The sequence below is a fragment of the Cydia strobilella genome, chromosome 8, assembly GCF_947568885.1.
Source record: "Cydia strobilella chromosome 8, ilCydStro3.1, whole genome shotgun sequence".
NCBI classification, from domain to species: Eukaryota; Metazoa; Arthropoda; class Insecta; order Lepidoptera; family Tortricidae; genus Cydia; species Cydia strobilella.
The window spans coordinates 16,938,973-16,960,554 of record NC_086048.1 but is presented as its reverse complement, the minus strand read 5'-3'; the positions used below and the strand labels follow the sequence as shown (position 1 = coordinate 16,960,554).

The window sequence follows — 21,582 nt, the reverse complement described above, 5'->3', positions numbered from 1 at the left end:
TTAACATCGCAAATGAAAGTGACGACAACAAATTGTGTTGCAGGCATATTTTAAGACATGAAAACGCATATCTTGCGTTAGAGTTTCAAGCTTGGTGAGCCATAAAATGATTTCAAATCGACTACTTAGTCTACGATACAATTATGTACACATGTAAAATATAATAATTAACTAAACTATAATATTAGTTTAAATCATTTGCAACATACACATTTTAAAATGAACCAAAATAAACGAGAATTCTCCGTGCATAGCAGACTTATAAAAGAATTCACATTTTATGTTTAAGTTCATAGCCACGAAGTTGGTTTAATTTTCATGCTTACAAAAGTACACATACATAACGCACTATCATAAAAATAATTTTAGCCTGCAGATTGCAAGATATACCAACATTTTAAATATTTCAGACATTCTGAACAGAGGTAGAAACCAAAGCTTTATCTCTAACAATGTCTAACACAAAGTTTATTGACACTAAAGAAGAAATCTACTCACTCGTATTTGATAATTTGCCTTACAACACTAAAAACGTGAAACATTCTAAGCTAAGGTTCTACACATAGCATACATAGTATGTACAATCAGAAATATTTACACAAACAACTAACGCGGCAAAGATTGGTTGAACACTCATGAGCAATTAATACTTTGTTTTACAAGTGTACCTGCCCTACGTCGGGACAATCATATGTTCGCAATTGTAACAAGTCTTGCGGAAACTGGTAACTCTTATTGTCCATATTACCTACACCTAGATCCTTGCACTTGATTACTTGTCTGAGGTCTTAGATTGATATAAATACAGGCTACGCTACGGGACTTGACATCTAAACAGAACCTATTTTAATTTAATTATTTATGCTGTTACCCTCCCTCGGGCATAGTACCATTAACTACCACACTTTAAAGATTTATTTACTTATAAGTATGCAGTAAAACTATAATTCAATTGTACCTTTTGCCAGTGTTATCTGATAAGAGTTGAGATAAACTACGAGTAGCTCATATGTGAGCTTTATTTCTGAAAATTGCATTTTTCTATTGTCCAGTACCGCTACTACAGTATTGTAATAACATTTTTGATAATTGGTCAAAATGCGGGTACTTCTCAGATCTAAATATTTTGAATTGAACTTCAGATAAAACTAACCACCTAATGCCACAGACAGCTAAATAAATGGACGTGCAAAGTCATAAAGAATCGAGCCATGAAAACCGCTTTATTGGAGTTGGTAAACACGGCGACATACAACTTGTATTGCTAATGATGCAGGTGAAAAGCATTTGTCAACCAGCGAAACAAACTATACCACACAGGATTCACATACTAAGACCATAATCTGCCGAGGTGAGCGGAGCGACCGATTTAACGATGTAAGCAAATACATAATATTAGCAAATACATCAGTTTGTTAAAAATACGCTCAGTGCAATACAATGAGAACGTAATGGCGTGCGAGTCGATATGTCGCCCCGTTTACCGCTGCATTGCAGTGTCAGTGTGTGAAAAATATGGCGCCGAGTCAGTGCTACCTAGATTAGAGCTGTTTAATCAGAACTGTTCTGAAACTTTGCATATCTATTACATCAGTTATCTGTGCTAATGTAGTGTACTATGCTATATGTATTTGTGCGTTTGTTACACGAGCGAGCGGTGAGTGGGGTGGACACTTGATATGTGCGAGTAAAGTGCGGCCGCCACCCACGAACTATTTCGGACAATGACCCGTCTACACGTCTCACTTGCACGCGTACTGCTGTCGCGCCTGTATAAAATTAGAATGCGCGACGCTAGTATGATAGATGAGCAATAAAGATAGAGTAAGGAGAGACGGGAGACACTTAAGTCCTGAGCGAGACAAACTTGTCAAACCAAAAAGCTACAAAGAATTGCCAAAGTACTCGTAATATAGAAATTCTAACCCAACTACTTACTAGCTCTAATGTTTTGATTCTCACTGCACAGTATAGTTAGAATTGCTATTTTAGATCTACTGGCAACCCTTTATCACTTAAGATCATGTTTGAAGTTTTTCGTAGAATCAAATCTTTATCACTAATTTCCACTACGTGAAGGTTAACGTACGAGAATGTTCGTGTCCGGAGTCCGCTCTTAAGAGTGACATGACGCAAGAACTGTGTGAAGCCCTGTGAGCATCTCTTTACGTAACATACTGAAAATAGCTTGCTGCAACTAGATTACTGTCGCTTAACTATACATCATGTCACAAAATATTTATTTCCATGGTTGCATTACTATATTATCATAAATATATTTTATTTGTACACATGTGATTCTTTAAGACTATTTACAGATAAACACATAATTCCGACCTTCACCTATTTACTGCCTAATTCTAACTAAATTAAAGTCAGGGCTGTAAAACCTAGCGCAACTGAATGTTACGAGAACAAAACAAACCGAATATAGTCAAGGCATCGGTTAGGCAATAAACAAATTTACATCTCTACGTTATTAAGCGGGTCCACACAGAAGGAGCCGCCTCGCGAGGAAATAGCCGCGCGGAGGCGCTCGGTCTGTATAGACGTGCCTCGGCCGCATTGTCTCGGGCGAGGCACGTCTCTACCGACCGAGCGGCTCCGCGCGGCTATTTCCTCGCGAGGCGGCTCCTTCTGTGTGGACCCGCCTATTTATTTTTCTCATATTTCATTGCTTGTTCGCTCACCCTATGATATTGAAGACAGTTCAATGGTGGTCCACCGTGGTTGTTTAATTTTGCGTCGTTTTGTAATAAAATAAGAATACAGCGCAACATCGCAATTAAAAATGTACGAAAATACGATACACGTGGGAGACATTTGATTTTGTTGTTTACGTGCCTTCTTTCTGCAGTATACAAGCATTATAAAAATAATTACAACACTTACTCTTCACCATAAAGAAATCTATCTAGCCATTTGGTATTTGAATACTGCCCTGAAATGTTGCCTGCATACAGGCTGAAATTTTAATCACTAGCCAAACTCTGCGTAGTGACTTTATAGGTCATACTGAACAACTTTTATTATGTGACCAATGCCGAAATCGCGGAAAAAATTTGGCTGTCCTATAGAAATCAGCGGTATCACATCAGCCGGAATGTATGAAATAGCCAAATTTTTTTTCGCGATTTCGGCATTGGTCTCTTAATAAAAGTTGTCCAGTATGACCTATAAAGTCACTACGCATAGTATGGCTAATGATTAAAATTTTACCCTGTATAATTTGCTGCAGTGAACAACTTATAGTAATAATGCACATATCTAGAGGAATGCCTCATTCTTCAATGCCCTGGAGGTAAAATATAGGACCGCATTTAATATTTCCTTTATTATCAATTCACTAATTGTGCATTTAGACTAGGTTCACACGGCTTCAATTTTCCCCGTATACTACGGTATTCGATAAAATCCCGTATACGGTATACAGGAAAAATTTACTCCGTGTGAACCTAGCCTTAGTCATTCTTCTGCCTGAACTACTCCATCGAGTGTCCATACTACTGGGTGCCTAGCCAAGATGCCAGACGTTTGAGGAAGAGTAATAGAGACATTACCGTTTCATTAGCAAGCGATTGGCATCGTGGGTAGGCCCTCTGATCTTATCAGAACAATGAATCGATGCAGAACATTAAAATATGTAAGTTTTAAAAGTAAGGACATAAGTTATAAATAAATTAGTTTTTTTTTACATTATTGCAAATATGTTTGAAGTTTCTGAACATAACAGAATTTGATATAGGTAAATATAAAGCATACATATCTACAGAAGTTTTAAGGTGCGAGTCATACGCAGATTTAGGTTCTAAATTGTCTCTTCTGTTCGCAAAAGTAAAAGGATTGATGAAACAAATACTTAATAACAAGATATAGGCAAAAACCACATCGGGGTGGTTTATGCAAAAATAGGTCGAAACAAGGAGGAGTTAGGTTCCTGTAACTTTTGGGAATGAAAGAGAAAATTTTATTATTCCGTGTATGACCTGAGAATAAAATCTTAACTAGAACATAAAAATAAAAGGTAAGTCGTTTGATGATAGTCGTTTTGGAGATGTCTGATAAAATGGAGAAAGAAATAAAATGTTCAGATACAATAGCAATTATTAAACAGACTGTTACAGTACCCATCAGATATATCAGAGCGGCCAAGATGCTTAAAAGTATCTGAACACAAACGCTATGACAATAGAGGCGTGTTCAAATATTAATGAGCACCTTGGCCGCTCCGATATATCTGAAGGCGACTGTACAAATTTGTAGAGGGCCTGCTCTGAGATACATTTCTGATACTTTAATTACGCAAGTAGGTAAAATTGCTGATTCTTGTTTAGAAATAAATAGGCCAGTCTGTGAAATCATAATTTCCAAACTTAACATTTGCATCAGCATTAACATTGTGTTTTATTTTTACTTTAGGCCATAGTGCTGATATAATGCAAAAGCAATAATGCTAATTGTAACATAAATAACGTTAACATTATATGCAAGATTTACATACGAATACGTAAGATACATTCAAAGTATCGTGTTTAGTAAATCAACAAACTTCTTACCAGCTTATTGTATGACAAAATACAAGCTCAGAAATTACCAATAATTAAGTATTCATCTTGAATTTCATATGCTAGTTTTATCATACAATCAGCTTTGAGTTTACTACAACCCTTGCCACAATGTAGTTAAAAGAATATAGGTTATTTTGGACGTAGTTCATAATTTATTTTTGACATGCAATGAAGTAAAATAACTATAGATGAAAATAACATCCAGCAAACGTCTATTCGACCAACCGTATAGCTCTAGAAGTTAAGGTTACGTTCAGACAAAATAATGTATAAACTTTGAGCTCTATAGTATTAGATTTTTTATGTGTCCAACTACTAGTGTAGGGTTATAGAAATTTACAGACCGAGGTCAGCTTTTGTCGAGCTAACACAATAGTTAGAGATAGCAAAGAAAAAATAAAAAACCTCACTTGTCGAGCAAGAATTCGGTCCGGTACTGAATTTTAACTTATAATATTACTCGAGTCGGGAGCACAAACGTTCATATATATATATATATATATATATACAAGGTTATTATTAACGTTACGTTTTCGAGTCAGTACGACATATAGGATGTCAGGATGGATGTTTGCGCAATCAAGTAAACGGAGAGCGGCGGATTCCCGTCAGAACTGTATCAAGATTCGGTCGAACGGACCACTACGGATAGCTCAATTTATATTTGGAACGTCGGGAAGTTCGATGAAAATAGGAGCTCACCGTTTGCCTAGAAGCGATACGGCCCGGTCGTTCCCCCGCGTAGTCAGTCGAGTCAGTGAAAAAAGCACCGAATAACATCGAAAGAAACAACTAAGCTTTCAAAAGTCGACCGCTACCCAGGCCAACGTCGGAACAAGCTGACCATTTCTAAGCCGCAACGCAACGTCATAAGACCTAGAAACGGTCAGCCGACACGCCCACCGCGGGCGGCAACTCATTAAGAATACTTCGGTTCAGGTTTCGGCCCGGGGCCGCGGGGAGCGTGTCAGAGTGCTCGGGCCACTCCTACCTTTCCAGGATATCAGGTGTGCGGCGCGGGTGCGGGTGCGGGTGCGGGGGAGTCCTCACAGCTTGCGCGGGCGCGTGAGGCGGCGCTTCTTGCGGTCGGGCGTGTGCGCGTCGGCGGAGGCGCGGCGCCGGCCCGCGGCGGGGGAGCGCTCGTCGCCGGAGGACTCGGCGCGCTCGGGCCGCGGCGGCCGCACCTTGTCCGCCTTGTGGTCCTTGCCGGGCGGCGCGGGCGCGGGCGTGGGTAAGGGCAAGGGCTCCGGCGCGGCGGGCTCGGGCGGGGGAGGGGGAGGGGGCGGGAGGGCGGGCCCGGCGTCGCTGCCGCCCGCCACCTCCAGCTCCGGCTCCGTACTGCTGCCGGCCGCCCACTGCGATAAGATAAGTAAATAGGCTATTTTTCACGTTGATTTTCACAAAAAATGCACCTATTCATCGCCCGGCTCCGCGCGATCCATGTTTAAGCGTTCGTACTCCGTAAAACCACCGTACGTGAGTTCGTTACGTAATTAAATATCGATACCGACGTTCCGTTTGGTTTTATCTACGTTTTTTTCTGTCATCTACAAAACTATTTGTGGCTTTCCGGCAGCTTTCCGGGGCTTTGCGGCGGGCTTTGCGCTATGCTTTATCTGCAGGAAGGACCTTTTTATCGGAATTTCCTCAAACGTCCTTATTGCCCTTGAAGCATAAGGACCCTTCTTTTATGAAAAGCCACATTTTACAAAAAAAAAAACAAATAATACTCCCACCTTCAATACCCAAGTTAATTTTAAACCATTTGAACTGTATTTGGAAGGTTTCACGGTAATATTTTGAACTAATGTACAGTGTTATATGTATTTACCATGCTAGCGGGCTGCATGAGATGTAACGCGGCGCCGCACTCGGCGCACAGCGGCGGCACGGCGGGCGAGCGCGAGCGCCAGTACTGCAACTCCGTCTTGCACTTGTTCAGCTCCTAGAATTACAATACAATGATATTACCGAGTCCCTTCTATTATACTAGTACTAAACTTCACAATGCCTCATTATGCAGAATAAATGAATCTAAAGGCTTGTAAAAACGACGGGCAGTCTATCATAGTCGACAAGGCACGACATTGCATAGCGCACTGCAGAGGCGGTTTTTAAACGCGGATCTAATCTAAGGTATAACTCGATACGATCGTCCGCATAGGTAGATCGGGAAGATGCCATCTTATCCGGGCACCACGCCGGGCACGGCATCACCGCTCCACGTATAACCTAAAATAATAAAATAAATGTCGATAATCAATCGTTGAAACTTGGGCTACTCGCATTGTCAAAAAGTACTTTTTCTATAAGAGAACACTAACGCGAAAAAAAAAACTCGTACATAACTTGCTAATCACCTGGGACACCTGTCTGAAACTAAATAATAGGCAGATTCACATACAAGAGATGCCTCGCGAGGAATTTGCCGCGCAAGGCAACTCGGTCTGTGTAGACGGCTCGGGCGAGGCACGTCTCCAACGACCGAGCTACCTGGCGCGGCAATTTCCTCGCGAGGCGACTCGTGTGTGGACTCGCCGAATAGAATAAATAGTTTGACCTGCAACAGCGTCTGGAACTTGAGACTTATCTCTTCTTCTTGTCGTAGTCGAGCGTCTGCTTTTGTTGCTCGGCGATCTGCTTTTGTTAGAACGTGGTCTCTCGGTGCTACGCCTGTCTAAACTAAATAACGAATAAAGAAAGTTTGACCTGCAACAGCGTCTGGAACTTGAGACTTATCTCTTCTTCTTGTCGTAGTCGAGCGTCTGCTTCTGCTGTTTGGCGATCTGCTTTTGTTAGACCGCAGTCTCTCGGTACTACGCCTGTCTGAACTAAATAATGAATAAAGTTTGACCTGCAACAGCGTCTGGAACTTGCGACTAGTTTCTTCATTCTTCTTGTCGTAGTCGTCCAGACGGTTGGCGTAATCCAGCGTTTGCTTCTGCTGTTCGGCGATCTGCTTCTGCTGTTCGGCGATCTGCTTTTGTTGTAGTGCGGTCTTGCGTTTGCAGCTGCGCAGATCGCTACGTAAGGCGGATAGTTGGTCGTTGTATCTGAAATAAAGCACACATTTAGTAACAAACATACACTACGTACGTTACCTACTTGATGCGATATGTTCCGATTCCTAGCAGATATCAATTTTAAGAGCAATCGAAGCATAAACCGATAAATTAAAAAATGCGGCCACTATCCATTCTAACGGTAACGTTTCAATTTCATAGCAGCGTTGCGCTTTGTCGAGTTAAATAAATCTGTAAAGGAAAATTCAGCTGAAATTATTAATTAACCTTTATATAAACCTAAATTTACCGTGTCCTTTAAAATTGTTACTTAACTCGACCACGATGCCATGAAATTAAAACTTTTTTTTATCCTTTCCTTTTTCCTGTATTGAGGTTGAACGCATCGGTATAAAACAAAGACATTAAAATGTTTGCACTCACTTCTTCATCCCCTGCTTGATGCGGTGTATCCGTTTCCGCAGCACCATGTTGCTCTGAGGCGGCGCCAGCGACGGCGAGAAACTCTCCCCCATGAATAGGTTGGAGATGGAAACACGACGGCCAGAGACGGCGACTCAAGGCACACTTGACTGCATTACCCACCCATTATAGCAACCACTATTTGTTTCCTGCAGCCTGCAGGCAAAGGCACTCACTTCTTCATCCCCTGCTTGATGCGGTGTATCCGCTTCCGCAGCACCATGTTGCTCTGCGGCGGCGGCGGCGAGGGCGGGAGGCTCTCCTCCATGAACAGGTTGGAGATGGAGACGCGGCGGTCGGAGACGGCGCTGGCGGCCGCGCTGCCGGACTCGAAGCCGCTGGGCGGCGGCGAGTCAAGGCACATGTATGATTTACTGCTCTCGCCGGCTGGAAGTAACAACGACACGTTTCAATTATATTTTTGTACCTAACCCAGATGCTAATCAGATGACGATTTATCCTATAAGGGTCATTTTATTTAAAGTTGTAACTACACTTTTTTCAGATTCGGTAAAAAAAAATCTACCCAGAACAGAATCACGAGTTGTTTCGGTCCAAATAGGAGAAAAAAAGTATCCCGATTTTTATTTCCATACCGTTACTAATTTTCATAGACTATGACGGCAACGGAATTAAAAAAACGAAAAATGTATGGAAATGTTGGGACACTTTTTCTCCTATTCGGATCGAAAGAGCTCCTGATTCTGAGTGGAAGGGCGTTTTCTAAAATAAATATTGAAAACCTGATTCTCACAGATCCTGGTGTTTTTGGGTTCTTTCAACTCACAATCACTAGCATATTCAATCCTGATGATAAATGAAAATGAAAGGTTAAAAAACAAACTTCAATTACCTGCACCAAAACTAGAACTATTCCGAAACAGCCCCCTATACGCCGCCGCAAAATATTATAACAATCTTCCAAACTACATTAGGTCAGAGGAGAGGGACGAAACGTTTGCAAAAAAGTTGAAGGCATTTCTTATTAATAAAAACTATTATGCAGTTGACGATTTTTTAAATGATTCCGATATTTGTACCAACTAATGTTACTGTGTAAATAATTATAATTTTTATTAATTTAATATTTATATTAGCACAAGTCCTAGTTTTAAGTTTTAACTGCCATACCCGTTCCGGGTCCATGAGATACTTTTTACATATTTTTAATATCTTGTAATTACCATGGTGCAATAAAGAAAGAAATAAGAAATAAAAAAGTGTCCCAAAAATTTGTATGAAAATCGTACATTCCACTTAGTCACGCACATACAAGCCAAAAAAATTCACACTAAAACGTGGCGTAATGGAATGGACATTTTGGGAAATCTTTTTTTAATGGCAGGACGGAGAATGCTGTCGATTTTGAGTGGAATGAGCCCATGAATGTCTAGATTTGAATGAATCAGGTTTTCAATATTTATTTTAGAGAACGCCCTTTTATTTCTCATTTACGTGAATGACCTTCCATTTATGGCGGAGCAGTTTTCTAAAATTGTCTTATTTGCTGATGACACGTCACTTATATTTCATGTCAACAGAGATTCCGAAGACATTGCCAGTATAAATCATGCTCTAGAACAAGTACATGAATGGTTTACTGCTAATAACTTAGTTTTAAATGCAAAAAAAACTAAATGTGTACACTTTAAGCTACCTAACGTCAAACAATGCATACAAGGATTGTCCGTTAATAACGAGGTAGTAGATATTACCCAAAAAACTATTTTTTTAGGAATAACGATGGATTCTAGTTTACAATGGGGTCCTCACATTGTGGCACTGTCAAAAAGATTGAGCTCAGCTGTATATGCAGTAAAGAAAATTAGGGAGCTAACCGATGAAGATGCTGCAAAGATGGTCTACTTTTGTTATTTTCATAGCTTAATGTGTTACGGGCTATTACTTTGGGGCAGAGCTGCTGATGTTGAGACTATTTTTATCTTACAAAAACGAGCAATACGTTCGATTTACGGCTTAAAAAGCCATCAATCTGTAAGGGAATTGTTTAAAACAATAAATATTATGACATTGCCTAGTCAATTTATATATGACAATATAATGTATGTGAGAAGGAATCTTTTACAGTTTCGGAAAAAAAGTGATGTACACAATTTTAATACTAGGAATAAGAATAATTTATTAGATATAAGAACTAGGCTAAGCAAAGTACAAAATCATTTTTGGGGCTCTGTACACGTTGCTACAATAAGATACCCGATCATATTGTGAATATGACAGAAAACAAGTTCAAAACTATAATAAAAGATACTTTAATAAAGAAAGGCTATTACAGAGTAGACGATTATTTAACAGACAAACACGTATGGTCGGATACCTTATCTGTACAGCTAAGCGTGGCATAAACGTTATAATTTTATAGACCTATATATTATCTAATTTTAATAGACCTATATATTCAATGTCAACTATTTTTAATTATTTTTAATTATTCTCTACTACAATTTTTTTTTTACTTTCAAAAAGTGTTCTGGTAGAATCTATTTTGAAGAAAAATATTATGATTATGATGATTATGATTATGCCCAGAAATAACATGAAAATAACATGAGAATTCATGAAAGTCTGAAAAAAGTGTAGGGACTAACTAATTTACCTAAATAAAATGTCATCTTAGTTTTAAAGTATTGAGATTGTTTATTTTTGCAATAATTTTAAAATTAGAGTATTTTACGACCTAGGCCAGCCAGTCAGGTCACAAGTTTTTTGTTTTTATGATATATCGTAACAATTTTGCCTATCAAATATAAGACGTCAGTTTTAGGCTGCCATTTCATAGTAATTTTATTGCCAAGAACACTTTCTGAATTTAGCAGATTCTTTGACACGGATCTCTGACCGAGTCTTGCGGCGTAATGCTTTATTAAAAACCTACACGTGCGGCCGACGACATTCGTGCAGAATATGGCAAAAGCCAGAGACATCCTTTCTAGGATATCACATCAATGCGACTTTTTACGAGGTTAGTGGATGAGCTGTTTATGCTAAATAATACTCGTAAGAACTTGACTGCCTCGCATACACGTTCGTTAGAATATTAATCTTGGTAAAAACGGTGAGTTAAGAGTTTAAAATCATGAAATAAAATAAGTAAGTCTCTTTGTAGACGACTTTAATCATCCCTAGATAGGTTTTATTGTCATAATAATATTACCTAGGCAATTTTGTAGCAAATAAAACGAGCGACTGAGAAATTTAGAAAAATAGCTACTCATACTATAATAAAGACGTTTATTTTTCGTTTATACATTTTTAGGATTTTAGTCACTAAATATGGTAAGAAAAGTAGTTATCTATGTGTCGATTTGCATTTTTATGCATTCCTGTATTAACTTATCTTTAAGTTATACAGCACATTACGTTTTATTTATCCACGACTGTACTCCGAAAATATTAACATAAAACATGTATGTCTTATACTTTGCCAGGAAATACATTGATCAATGGAAATGTACCATAATTACGGACCTGTTGTTCAATCTCGTATACCCTCATTGAAATTGCGTAGGATGTAAATACGTTTAACTTATGTATGTGCTTTTTTTGTGGAAGCAATAAAATTATGGACAATGTTTTGTGACTTTCTGGTATTTTGTGTAGAAATCAAAAATGCGGGTCATAGAGTAACTTATACTAGAGCGGTACTGTCATAGTAAATTTTGTAACCCCAGTAAATTCACTGCCATCTGTCGACACACTTTAAAACTAAAAACGAAGATTTATAAAAATACGATAAAATGTATTTAAATATGGATTAATGATTTTTTTCATTTGCATTAATTATTTTTATGATTTTGACCCATGTTCTTTCACTGATATGCGTTAAAATTGTTAAATAACTAACGGAACCGTCAACGCCATCTATACGACAGTAGGCCAAAGCTAGTAGCGCCCTCTGAACGAGAATCAAATTTTCTTGATTTTCGAGGCACGTTTTTCCTTAGACTGTATCCATCTATTACGGAGTTATATCTATCTTTGATGCGGGTCAATGTTACCGGTGTACTTGAAAATTAATGAATACAGTTACAGTAATTTTTTGCCTTATTTTGCCTACTGTTTTTAATACAAGGCAAGTGTATCTTAAATTGTCCAAAACAGACCCCTGTACAAAGGCTTCCGTAAGGACCTCTACAACGACCGGCCTTGCGCTCTCATGCAACTATTCCCACGATTTTAACCAGCCACCTTAGATCCTAACTTAGACTTCGGACCTTAACCATAAAAAAATAGGTATATGTGGGAAGCGTTTTTACAAGCATACAAGTTTTCTAAAAAGGAGTTAGGTATTTGTAAGCGCTAGATTGCCTACTACTAGCATTTTTATAAAGTATGTATACTAGGTATATCATTGTTCTGTGACTGTGTGGCAACACATGTTTTTAAGTAATTATATTAAGAGGCCGTAGTCGATTTTGGAGCAAAAATTTTAAATTGATAGATTTAGTCGTTGAAATTATACACGTTTTGTTACGTAATATCTAAATAACAAGTATTGGTGTCTATTAGCACGTTTTCTCATCTTTCTTGCCTTTTAATAATGAGGTCGCGAGCGTCCGTCACCGGTAATATATGAAGAGAAGGGGCAGTTTTTAAAAATTCATCAAAAAATTATGGTGATAAATTATACAAATTGATGTATAAGAATAGTTTCAGCAAATGTTGTAGATTGTTCATATATCCAAATTACGTTGAAATTAAGTCGATTTTCAGCAAAATTGTAACTTGTTTTAAAGTAATTTCTGGAGAAAATTGAATTCGTTTAACTTTCATTTTCTCGAACTCTAAGTCATATAACAAAAATGTAATCTGATAAAGGTCAAGTACAGAATATGTGTAATACAAATTTACCATTTTTAGCAGTCCAAACTTTACGAAATTTACAAATAAGAGCGACAAAATCAGTGCTTTACGCGCGTTTACCTAAACGTCCTTCAGAAAAAAAATCATTACTAATTTAGTGAGTCTGTTTTCAAAAAATTGATCTGATAAAAGGCAAGATAAGAAGACGTGCTAATAGAAAGCAGTACTTGTTATTTCAATTTGGTAACAAAACGTGTACAATTTCATCGACGAAATCTATCAATTTTACATTTTTGCGACTAAAATCGACACCGGCCTCTTAATTTGGAGATAAACAAACACAAATCACACACAAATCTGGGAAAGGGGGTGTCAAATTTAATGGGGTCAATATTCAATTTATTCGCTTTGCGGATGGCAAACACATCGAGACATTTGGAAGATTTAATTACAGACATGGACACAGTTTTCAAGGATTTTGGACTTAAAATCAATATAAATAAAACTAAAACGCTCGTCACTGCAAAGACAGTTTCAATACCTAGACCAGTCACATTAAATAATTGTAAAATAGATCAAGTTTCCAAATTTAAATACCTTGGTAGCTTCATTACTAACAACTCCAGGTGTACACAAGATATTATCTCAAGAATTGCTATGGCTAAAAAAGCTTTTAATACAAAAAAAATGCCTATTTAAAGCCAGAATATCTCGCCAAATCAGGAAAAGGCTTATCAAAGTGTACATCTGGAGCATAGCGTTATACGGGTGTGAAACGTGGACAATGACACAGAGGGACAGAGAAAGACTTGAAGCCTTTGAAATGTGGTGCTGGCGGCGGATGGAGAAGATTAGTAGGACCGAGAGAAAATCTAACGAGGAAGTTCTTAACCTTGTGCAGGAGAGGAGGTCCCTGTTGCAAATCATTGAGAGCAGAAGAGGGAAGATGGTTGGGCACCCGTTACGACACGACGAATTCATAAAAAATATTGTGGAAGGGAAAGTAGAAGGAAGGCGGAAGAGAGGGAGACCAAGAAGAACATACATGGACCAACTAAAGGAAAAGATAAACGTCGTGACGTATCAGGCGGTCGAACGAAAGGCTCAGGAAAGAGATACATGGAAATTGCTCCACCGACAAGAGCTAGGCTCTTAAATTAATGATGATGATGAAACAAACGCCAATATGTAAATCAACTTGTATACAAAATCAACGTCTATAAAGGCAGATATAGGTTGATAGTAAGGAAAATAACCACAAGTTGGCATAAAACATTACAAATTACAAACAGGAAATACTTACGTGAAAATGCAGTCGTGATGTCGAAGAAATCAGTACCAAAATACGTTATTTCTGGCAAGTTAGGTTCAATGTGTTCCTTAAAGTACTCCATGGCCATGGTGGTCAAATCGAAGAGTTCATCTGTCACTTTGTAAGGCCTCGCTAGTTTTTGTGTTGTTTTCAAGTATGATAGAATACTGTATACTTCATCCAATATCTGTAAACAAAATAAACAATTGAAAACAAATCTTAACGATAACAGGGGTGCGAATCTCCTCGCTTCGGGCAAACTCGGCTCCGTTCGGCTCAGCATCGCTCCGACCAATTATTAGTCGTTACAACTTGACGTCCCTTTGCGTGCTCGTGCGTACTTGAATTTTGACAACCCTAAATAGCCGAAAGGGATAGTACCATATATTAGAAAGGGATAGCATGATTCGACCCTGAACCGCTGTCAAACTTCGGTTTTGTAGGAAGTTTCCTTTCTGTACGGTAGTACTATTATTTATTTTGTGACGATAGTAGGGACCTAATACCTATTAACTACTCTCGTGCTCGTGCTAAACCTATTATTGCCTAATCCAGATTTTTAGGGTTCCGTGCCTCAAAAGGAAACAACGGAACCTTTATAGAATCACTTTGTTGTCTGTCCGTCCGTCTGTTTGTCTGTCAAGACCCTTTATCTCGGGAACGCGTGGAGGTATCGAGTCGAAATTTAAACCATATACCTCAGGTCAACGGTCCCTTGAAGCTGTGAAAAAATCAAACTTCTAAGTTAACGTAAAAAAAAGTTACGGTCGTTTATGCCGCAAAAAACGTATATTTCGACACTCACGGGAATCAAAATTAATAGGGTACGTCCCGATGACCTAGAACTATGAGCTAGCGTCTCCACATAAAATAAACAACAGATATCGACATGCGAAATGCGCTTTGGGGGTCTACTGCGAAATTTTGATTTTAGGTTTTTTCGGTAGGCCATCTGGAATTATTGTTTTGGTTTTTAGACCTGGCGGTCTAGCGTAAGTTGCGTTCTCGCGCGCGAGTCCATACTTGAAGTCGCGCTAAATGTATGGAGTCGCGCGCGAGAATGCAACTTATGCTAGACCGCCTGATTTACGTAAGAGGGAGTGAGTGCACATGTACATACGATAATTATATGATTGTATGCCTATTTAATTAATGTGGAAGGTGTGACGTAGATGATGAATCTAGCACTGTTATAAGAGTGAAATACTACTACTTAATGGCGCAGCGACCCAAAATGAGTCTTGGCCGCCGACACGAGTATACGCCAGTCGTCTCGATCCTGTGCCATTTCCCGCCAGTTATCGGCATGGAGAGCGCTCAAATCTACTCCATCAGCATCGCCCCAGCGATACCTGGGACGTCCGATCGGCCTTCGCCCCACCTGGCGTCCCAAGTACGCCCTTTTAACGCCCTTTTATAAGAGTGAAATAGGTTTAACATTTAAGTAGCTTCAAATATTCTCAAATATTAGCTTAAGGATTTCCTGCCCTTTTGCATGCCCTTATTGTTAAAACTTTATAACACCTTATGTAACCATGTCTCTGGCAAATTAAATCATTTAATTTAGATTTCGGTTAATATCAACTTTTTTTTATATGTGAAAAAATACCTACAGGTCTTTTATAAGTAAATCTACGTAATTTTGTTTACTTTGCTGGAGCACTAGAATGCTGATGTCTCCTTTCGTATTCATTTTAGTGTTTCAGCATTCCATAACCCAAATAAACAGTGGCTAGACGTACTAGTCATACATAAATTCATATGTAGGTAAACAACATTAGCAACACCAAGGTCCAATATTCTACTTTTTAATGTCTAGTTACCATTTTTTCGGCTAAACAGTAATGACGAAATACAAAAATACCTATAAGTGAGTTATTTTATTAGTAACTACTGCCCGCGACTTCGTCTGCCTATAATGATGATTTCTGTGATAAACTATGCTATCACAGTAATTGGGTTATAATTACAATTGCTATACGTGTCACCGTTTACAAGGTTTTTACGGAAAACTATAAGAAGGGACCTATAACCTAACTTTTAGTATGTTGTTTAATACACCATTCCCTACAACGATGCCAAAATACGCTTATTTATTACACGAATTAATTGGACAAGTTTTGTATTTGTGTGACTTGTGCGAGCGTAGTGTCTCTTAAAGAGTCGTTTAAGTGACTCAGAAGGACACAAATCGTGTAATAAAAACATGGCGATCATCAATATTCTATGAAAAGAATAGTGATGAAATTTGTCGTGTATCACAGAATATGATCGATAATTCTGGAGGTCACTTGACGGCGTGGCGTCTCAGAAGTTGGTTTTCATGTAAGATTAAGATCTGACGACATTGGTGATTGAATATTTTGATGATATTTTTGTTTGTAGAGGTCCCTGACCACACCCAAACTAGCAGAAATATAATTTTAAACTAACAAGGGACTTAATCGCGTAAAAACTTACGTTTATTTATGGCCTGACGTTTAGAACGTGACGTTACGTTCGTGTAGCAGAAATATCTAAAGAAATTTTGCGTTCGAACGCCTGGGATATTGATTGACCCATTGACGAAAATCAGAGTAACGCTTAGGACGACTTACACCTTACGATTTTCCTGAGAATGCTAGGAAGCCAAGTTTTGGTTTGACATTGCTTAATTTTTAACCCATGAATAACAGACTTATAATCGATTTCGTAGCATTTTCAGAGCTAAGTATTTTCAAAGTAGCGTTTGTAAGCGAGACTTGTGTAAGCCTCTTAGGCGTTCCAAATCTTACTTTGCCTTTTTAATTCCATATCTCGTGCTATATTATTTCAGTTACGACTAATCTCATTACCATAATGGCATTGGAACAGCGTAAGTGATGCGTGAGCCGTTTCCGCGTCCAAGCCCCTTAGGCCTCGGTTATCATATGACGCGTAGGTAGCAGGTATTATGCAATGCCAGAAACATACGTATTTGCCCAAATATTCTCCTTCCTATTGGCTCCTCTACACGATGACACAACGTAGGCCAATCTAAGGAACGCAGCTATGCGGTGGAACGAGATAGCAATAGTGCTCCCTCTAACGCATAAATGCATCCCTACGTTGGGCCATCGTGTGGAGGAGCCATAAGAAAGTAACACAGCCATAATAGCCATATAACGCGATAACAAACCGCAAAGTTGATTGCTGTCTGGATACAGCTTTCGTCTCTGATGCCTACCGCGAAAAACGAGAATCGAAATTTCTTAATCTGCCTCTCTATCGCTTGAATACGCAAGGTCACGGTCAGGTCAGATTAAAACGCTAATACTAGGCATTATGCTTCAAGCTGCTTGATAGAATCACGGCTCACATAACATGGCTACATCACTTGCATTTGTGATTAAGTAAAGAGGTTATATTTGAGAGGCTAAGCCACAGAATAACTAATATTATCTAAGCTAAGAAGCTTAGACCTAAGGCCGCGGACTGGACGCACGCGACCGGCGGCGCAGACAATGGGGCGGCGCCACCGGCTGCTGTTGTCCACAACTGATTCATTCAAGTCTATAGATTTTGATCGAGTCGCGCGAACCACCCTTGGCTTCGCCTCAAGTCATGGTCTTATAAGTTGTTTTCTACAATAGGCTCCTTAAATGCTTGGCTGGAATGAATTTAAGCATCTATATTTATGTTTGATGGGAAGTCCTGAAATTTGACTTTCAACATGGTGACTAACATTCTCATAAGTTAGCTGTGGAGATAAGACAAAATGATAAATCATTTAGCTTTAGATGAATTTATGAAACTCACCTCTCCAGGGAAAAAACAGCAGTGTTTCCTCTCTATATGTTTACCAAAAGTCATCTGCAGAAGGCTCAGTCGCATGTGCAAAGTCTCGATAATGTCCGACTCGCAGGCCAGAGGGTGGCTCCTCCGTGCCGACTCTCGGCGAGGCATCTTGGCCTTGATGGACTGAAATCTGTGCAACATCTGGTTCTGCAGCCGTTGGAACGTAGAGTTTAATATACTACTACACAATGTATTAAAGTGTCGGTTCACCTGTAACAATGGACGTAGTTGAAAACAAAAATAATATATATACGTCCTATATATCGATAAAATAATTATAACTAGCTGTTAGTATTAAATTCTTTAGCGATAAACAATACAATAATATAACTGGCAATCTATGAAAAGTGCCATCCTGTAAGACAGGCATAGCCTAAACTAATTTTTATCAAGCAGAAAAATCCGAGAGTGATACAACAATTCTTTTTTAGCCGGGTCCACACAGAGCGAGCATACACGCGAGGCAATTTCCTAGCGCACAAAACGGCCAGTGTAGACGTGCCTCACGCGCGTCGCCTACACTGGCCGTTTTGTGAGCGAGGAAATTGCCTCGCGTGTATGCTCGCTCTGTGTGGACCCGGCTATTTCCATGTTTCCTCCATGTTTCCTTTATTATAAAAATTTGTAGTGCAGGTGTCATGGGCAATTTTTATATCTTGCTTTAGCATTTAGCAGTGTTTAACTAACAAGAATGTTGAATGTAACAGCAATACCATCGACTTCCTCAAAATTGCCGACCATGTTCAACATTCCCTGGCTTAAAAACGGTGATTCTTTATAAAACAGTTTTCATTGTCCAATTTCTAATAAATTCTTCCATTATTTGTAATTAGATATAGAGAGCTCAACTCGAATATATAGAAGAATATGTATATTTAGGACAGATAATCTCCCATAAAAATGTGACAACCAAGGAAATTAAAAGACGGATAGCCAATAGTTGGAAGAAGTACTGGTCACTGAAAGAGGTGATGAAATGCACTGACCTCAGTAATAGCACCAAAAAGAAAGTTTTTAACACCTGCATTTTGCCCTGCCTCACCTATGGCTGCGAAACTTGGTCACTCTCAAAACATCATAGAGAAAAGCTTGAGCATTGTCAAAGAGCAATGGAGAGAAGCATGCTGGGAATCAAACGACAAGACAGACACAGAAATACAACTATAAGAGCAAAAACGGGCATAACAGATGTACTCTCAAAGATAGATCAACTGAAATGGAGGTGGACTGGGCATATGCTAAGGAACAGACATGAAAAATGGAGTAAGATAGTAACACATTGGTATCTCAGACGGTAAAAGGAATAGAGGAAGACAGTACAAGAGGTGGGAAGACGAACTCAAACTGACGGCTGGTCCAAACTGGAGAAGAGTAGCGAATGATAGAAAGCAATGGAAGGAGTTAGAGGAGGCCTTTGCCAGGAGGCACACTGAACTTAGAGACATATTATAACAAAAATAGAAAACTACCAAAGAAAGGAAGAAAAATCTGAGTTCAGGATAAAGGGCTTATATAGATAGATATAGATAGAGAGCTATTTGTAAAGAACCACCGTTGTTTAAGCCAGGCAATGTTGGGCATGGTAGGCAATGTTGAGGAAGTTTGCTGTACTCAACCAAACATTGGTGGACCTTATGACTTAGCAATAACCTCTAGCCGCCCAGAGACCTATAAAAAGGCCTCCCGTTCTATTATATTTTGAATCTTTATTTTGATAAATCAAAATTGAATTTGTCTTGGCAAATTTTGATTCTCTAGACTATAAGGTATAGAAATTATCAGTTAAGTGTTGATGATGGTATTCTAGCTCATGTATTCCACCATCATAAGCCAATTAGAGTGGTATCTTAAAACTTAAAATACCATTTTTGATATCATTTGTTTTCAAGATATGACTATTGTGCTTATAAGGGTAATATTATAATGTGTTTTTATGTATTGCAGCTATTAACTACATTTATCACAGCCCAATCATCACTAGTCATGAGAATGACTAAAATAAAAATACTATTACATTATTCAAGAAACGTACACAATATACACATACAAACTTTGGGTACCGAACCCTAAAAAGATTATATTTTTATCTTCAAATGTTTTTGGATAGAGGTTACAGCACTAATTTTGCTTCTTTTGCATTTCACATCCTCATGCATATTCAAATCAGCTAAATGCTTCTGTTCATTCATTGTAAATAAATGAATATATAGTAACTAAATATAAAATTTAAAGATTCTAAAGAATCACCAAACCCCTTCATATATTGTAGCCACCTAAAGAATATAATGTACCCTTTCTAGATACTATATTCAAATATTTTGAGCTATGCTTGTATGTATGTACAAAACTGTAATACTCTGTACATGTACATAATCAACCTATTATAAGTAGTGTTTCACGACTGCCAATGCTCAAGGTTAGGTAAAATGTAAATTATAAAAAAAATACTGAAACTAACCATTCTGATTTGGGACACATATTTAAAGCCCATCATACGAAATATCTTCTCTTGTATTTCAATGGGCAAGTCTAGCAGGCTTGTAGAGTAGGGCTTGGGCGCTGGGACCAGCGCCGAGCAGCGCGCCGGCGGCGCCGAGGAGTGCGGCGACGACCCCCCCGGGAGCTGGGCGCTGGAGTGCCGAGTCACGCGAGACACGGCCGCGGGCTCCGCGTGCGTAGGGCCAGCTCCCTCGCCGCAGCCAGCGCCGCCGCCGCCGACGCTACTCATCTGCCTCGTTGACACCATCTTACCCAGTTTGGTTATCAATTAAAATCTGAAAACTGCACTATCTCCGTTAGACACTCCATTTATCAGACAAATTATACACCATTTCTACAAGCATCCGTAATTCCCGATTATAAAAACAAAAACGTAATGAACAAATGAAACGATTAACATTATTACTGAAGCATTGCATATAATTTCTATTACAAAAATAATTATTTTTGGGCTCCACAGTAAATTCTAAAATGGTGGCCGTGGCTAGATCGGCAATCACTTCTCGCCAATGAATGTATGATTTCTATGGATTTATGGCTGGTTTAATTTATATAGAACTGATTACTAAACACTCACTCAAGAGTTCATGCACATGTTTTGTATATTCAATCTTGATTTTACAAAGAAATCAAATTTCTAAGACGCAATAGTTCCCGATTCCGCTACGCTTTCACAAGAATTATTTTTTTGTTGAATTGGATTGGTTGCCCGACTGGAGAATAGAAAACGTTCAAGCTTCCATAGATGCGCATCTTATTGTCTATTATATTGTACGACTGATGAAAAACTTCCGTTAAATAAAAATTGTGCTTGAAAAAGCTTTTAAATTAAATTTAATTAATTCGTTATCTTATGTCATCAATTTAATAAGATTTTGTAGTGACATTTTTGAAAGAAAATGATAAATTGATTAAACCATCATAGGAAATATAGTTGGTCAAGCAAATCGCGTCAGTAGGAAAGGGCGGCAAATTTAAAAAATGTAGGGGCGAACGGTTATCGTCCCATTAAAAATTTGAATTTCTCGCCTTTTTTTACTGACAAGATTTGCTTGACCAACTATAATTGAAATGTATT

The 21,582-nt window shown here is 38.6% G+C and overlaps 1 protein-coding gene across 1 annotated transcript; it reads right to left on the bottom strand.

Annotated features, from left to right (window-relative positions):
• Positions 1 to 2,563: 2,563 nt before the first annotated feature.
• On the bottom strand, positions 2,564 to 21,258 carry LOC134743696 (F-box only protein 28). The gene is made up of 8 exons (XM_063677300.1): positions 21,082 to 21,258; positions 20,464 to 20,786; positions 17,967 to 18,215; positions 14,181 to 14,376; positions 8,230 to 8,440; positions 7,423 to 7,621; positions 6,400 to 6,513; positions 2,564 to 5,923 (listed from the first exon to the last, which is right to left on the bottom strand). Exons 2-8 carry the CDS (start codon positions 20,749 to 20,751, stop codon positions 5,615 to 5,617), a joined length of 1,566 nt encoding a protein of 521 aa, XP_063533370.1. The 5' UTR covers positions 20,752 to 20,786; positions 21,082 to 21,258; the 3' UTR covers positions 2,564 to 5,614.
• Between the last annotated feature and the right edge of the window lie 324 nt (positions 21,259 to 21,582).

Bases quoted from the DNA above. Each gene is read 5' to 3' on its own strand.
- LOC134743696 (XM_063677300.1), bottom strand. From the start codon at position 20,751: ATGGTGTCAACGAGGCAGATGAGTAGCGTCGGCGGCGGCGGCGCTGGC. The intron at 18,216-20,463 runs GTTAGTTTCAGT...CCATTGTTACAG, and splicing joins ATGTGTCCCAAATCAGAATG to GTGAACCGACACTTTAATAC. The intron at 14,377-17,966 runs GTGAGTTTCATA...TTTTGTTTACAG, and splicing joins GCTGTTTTTTCCCTGGAGAG to ATATTGGATGAAGTATACAG.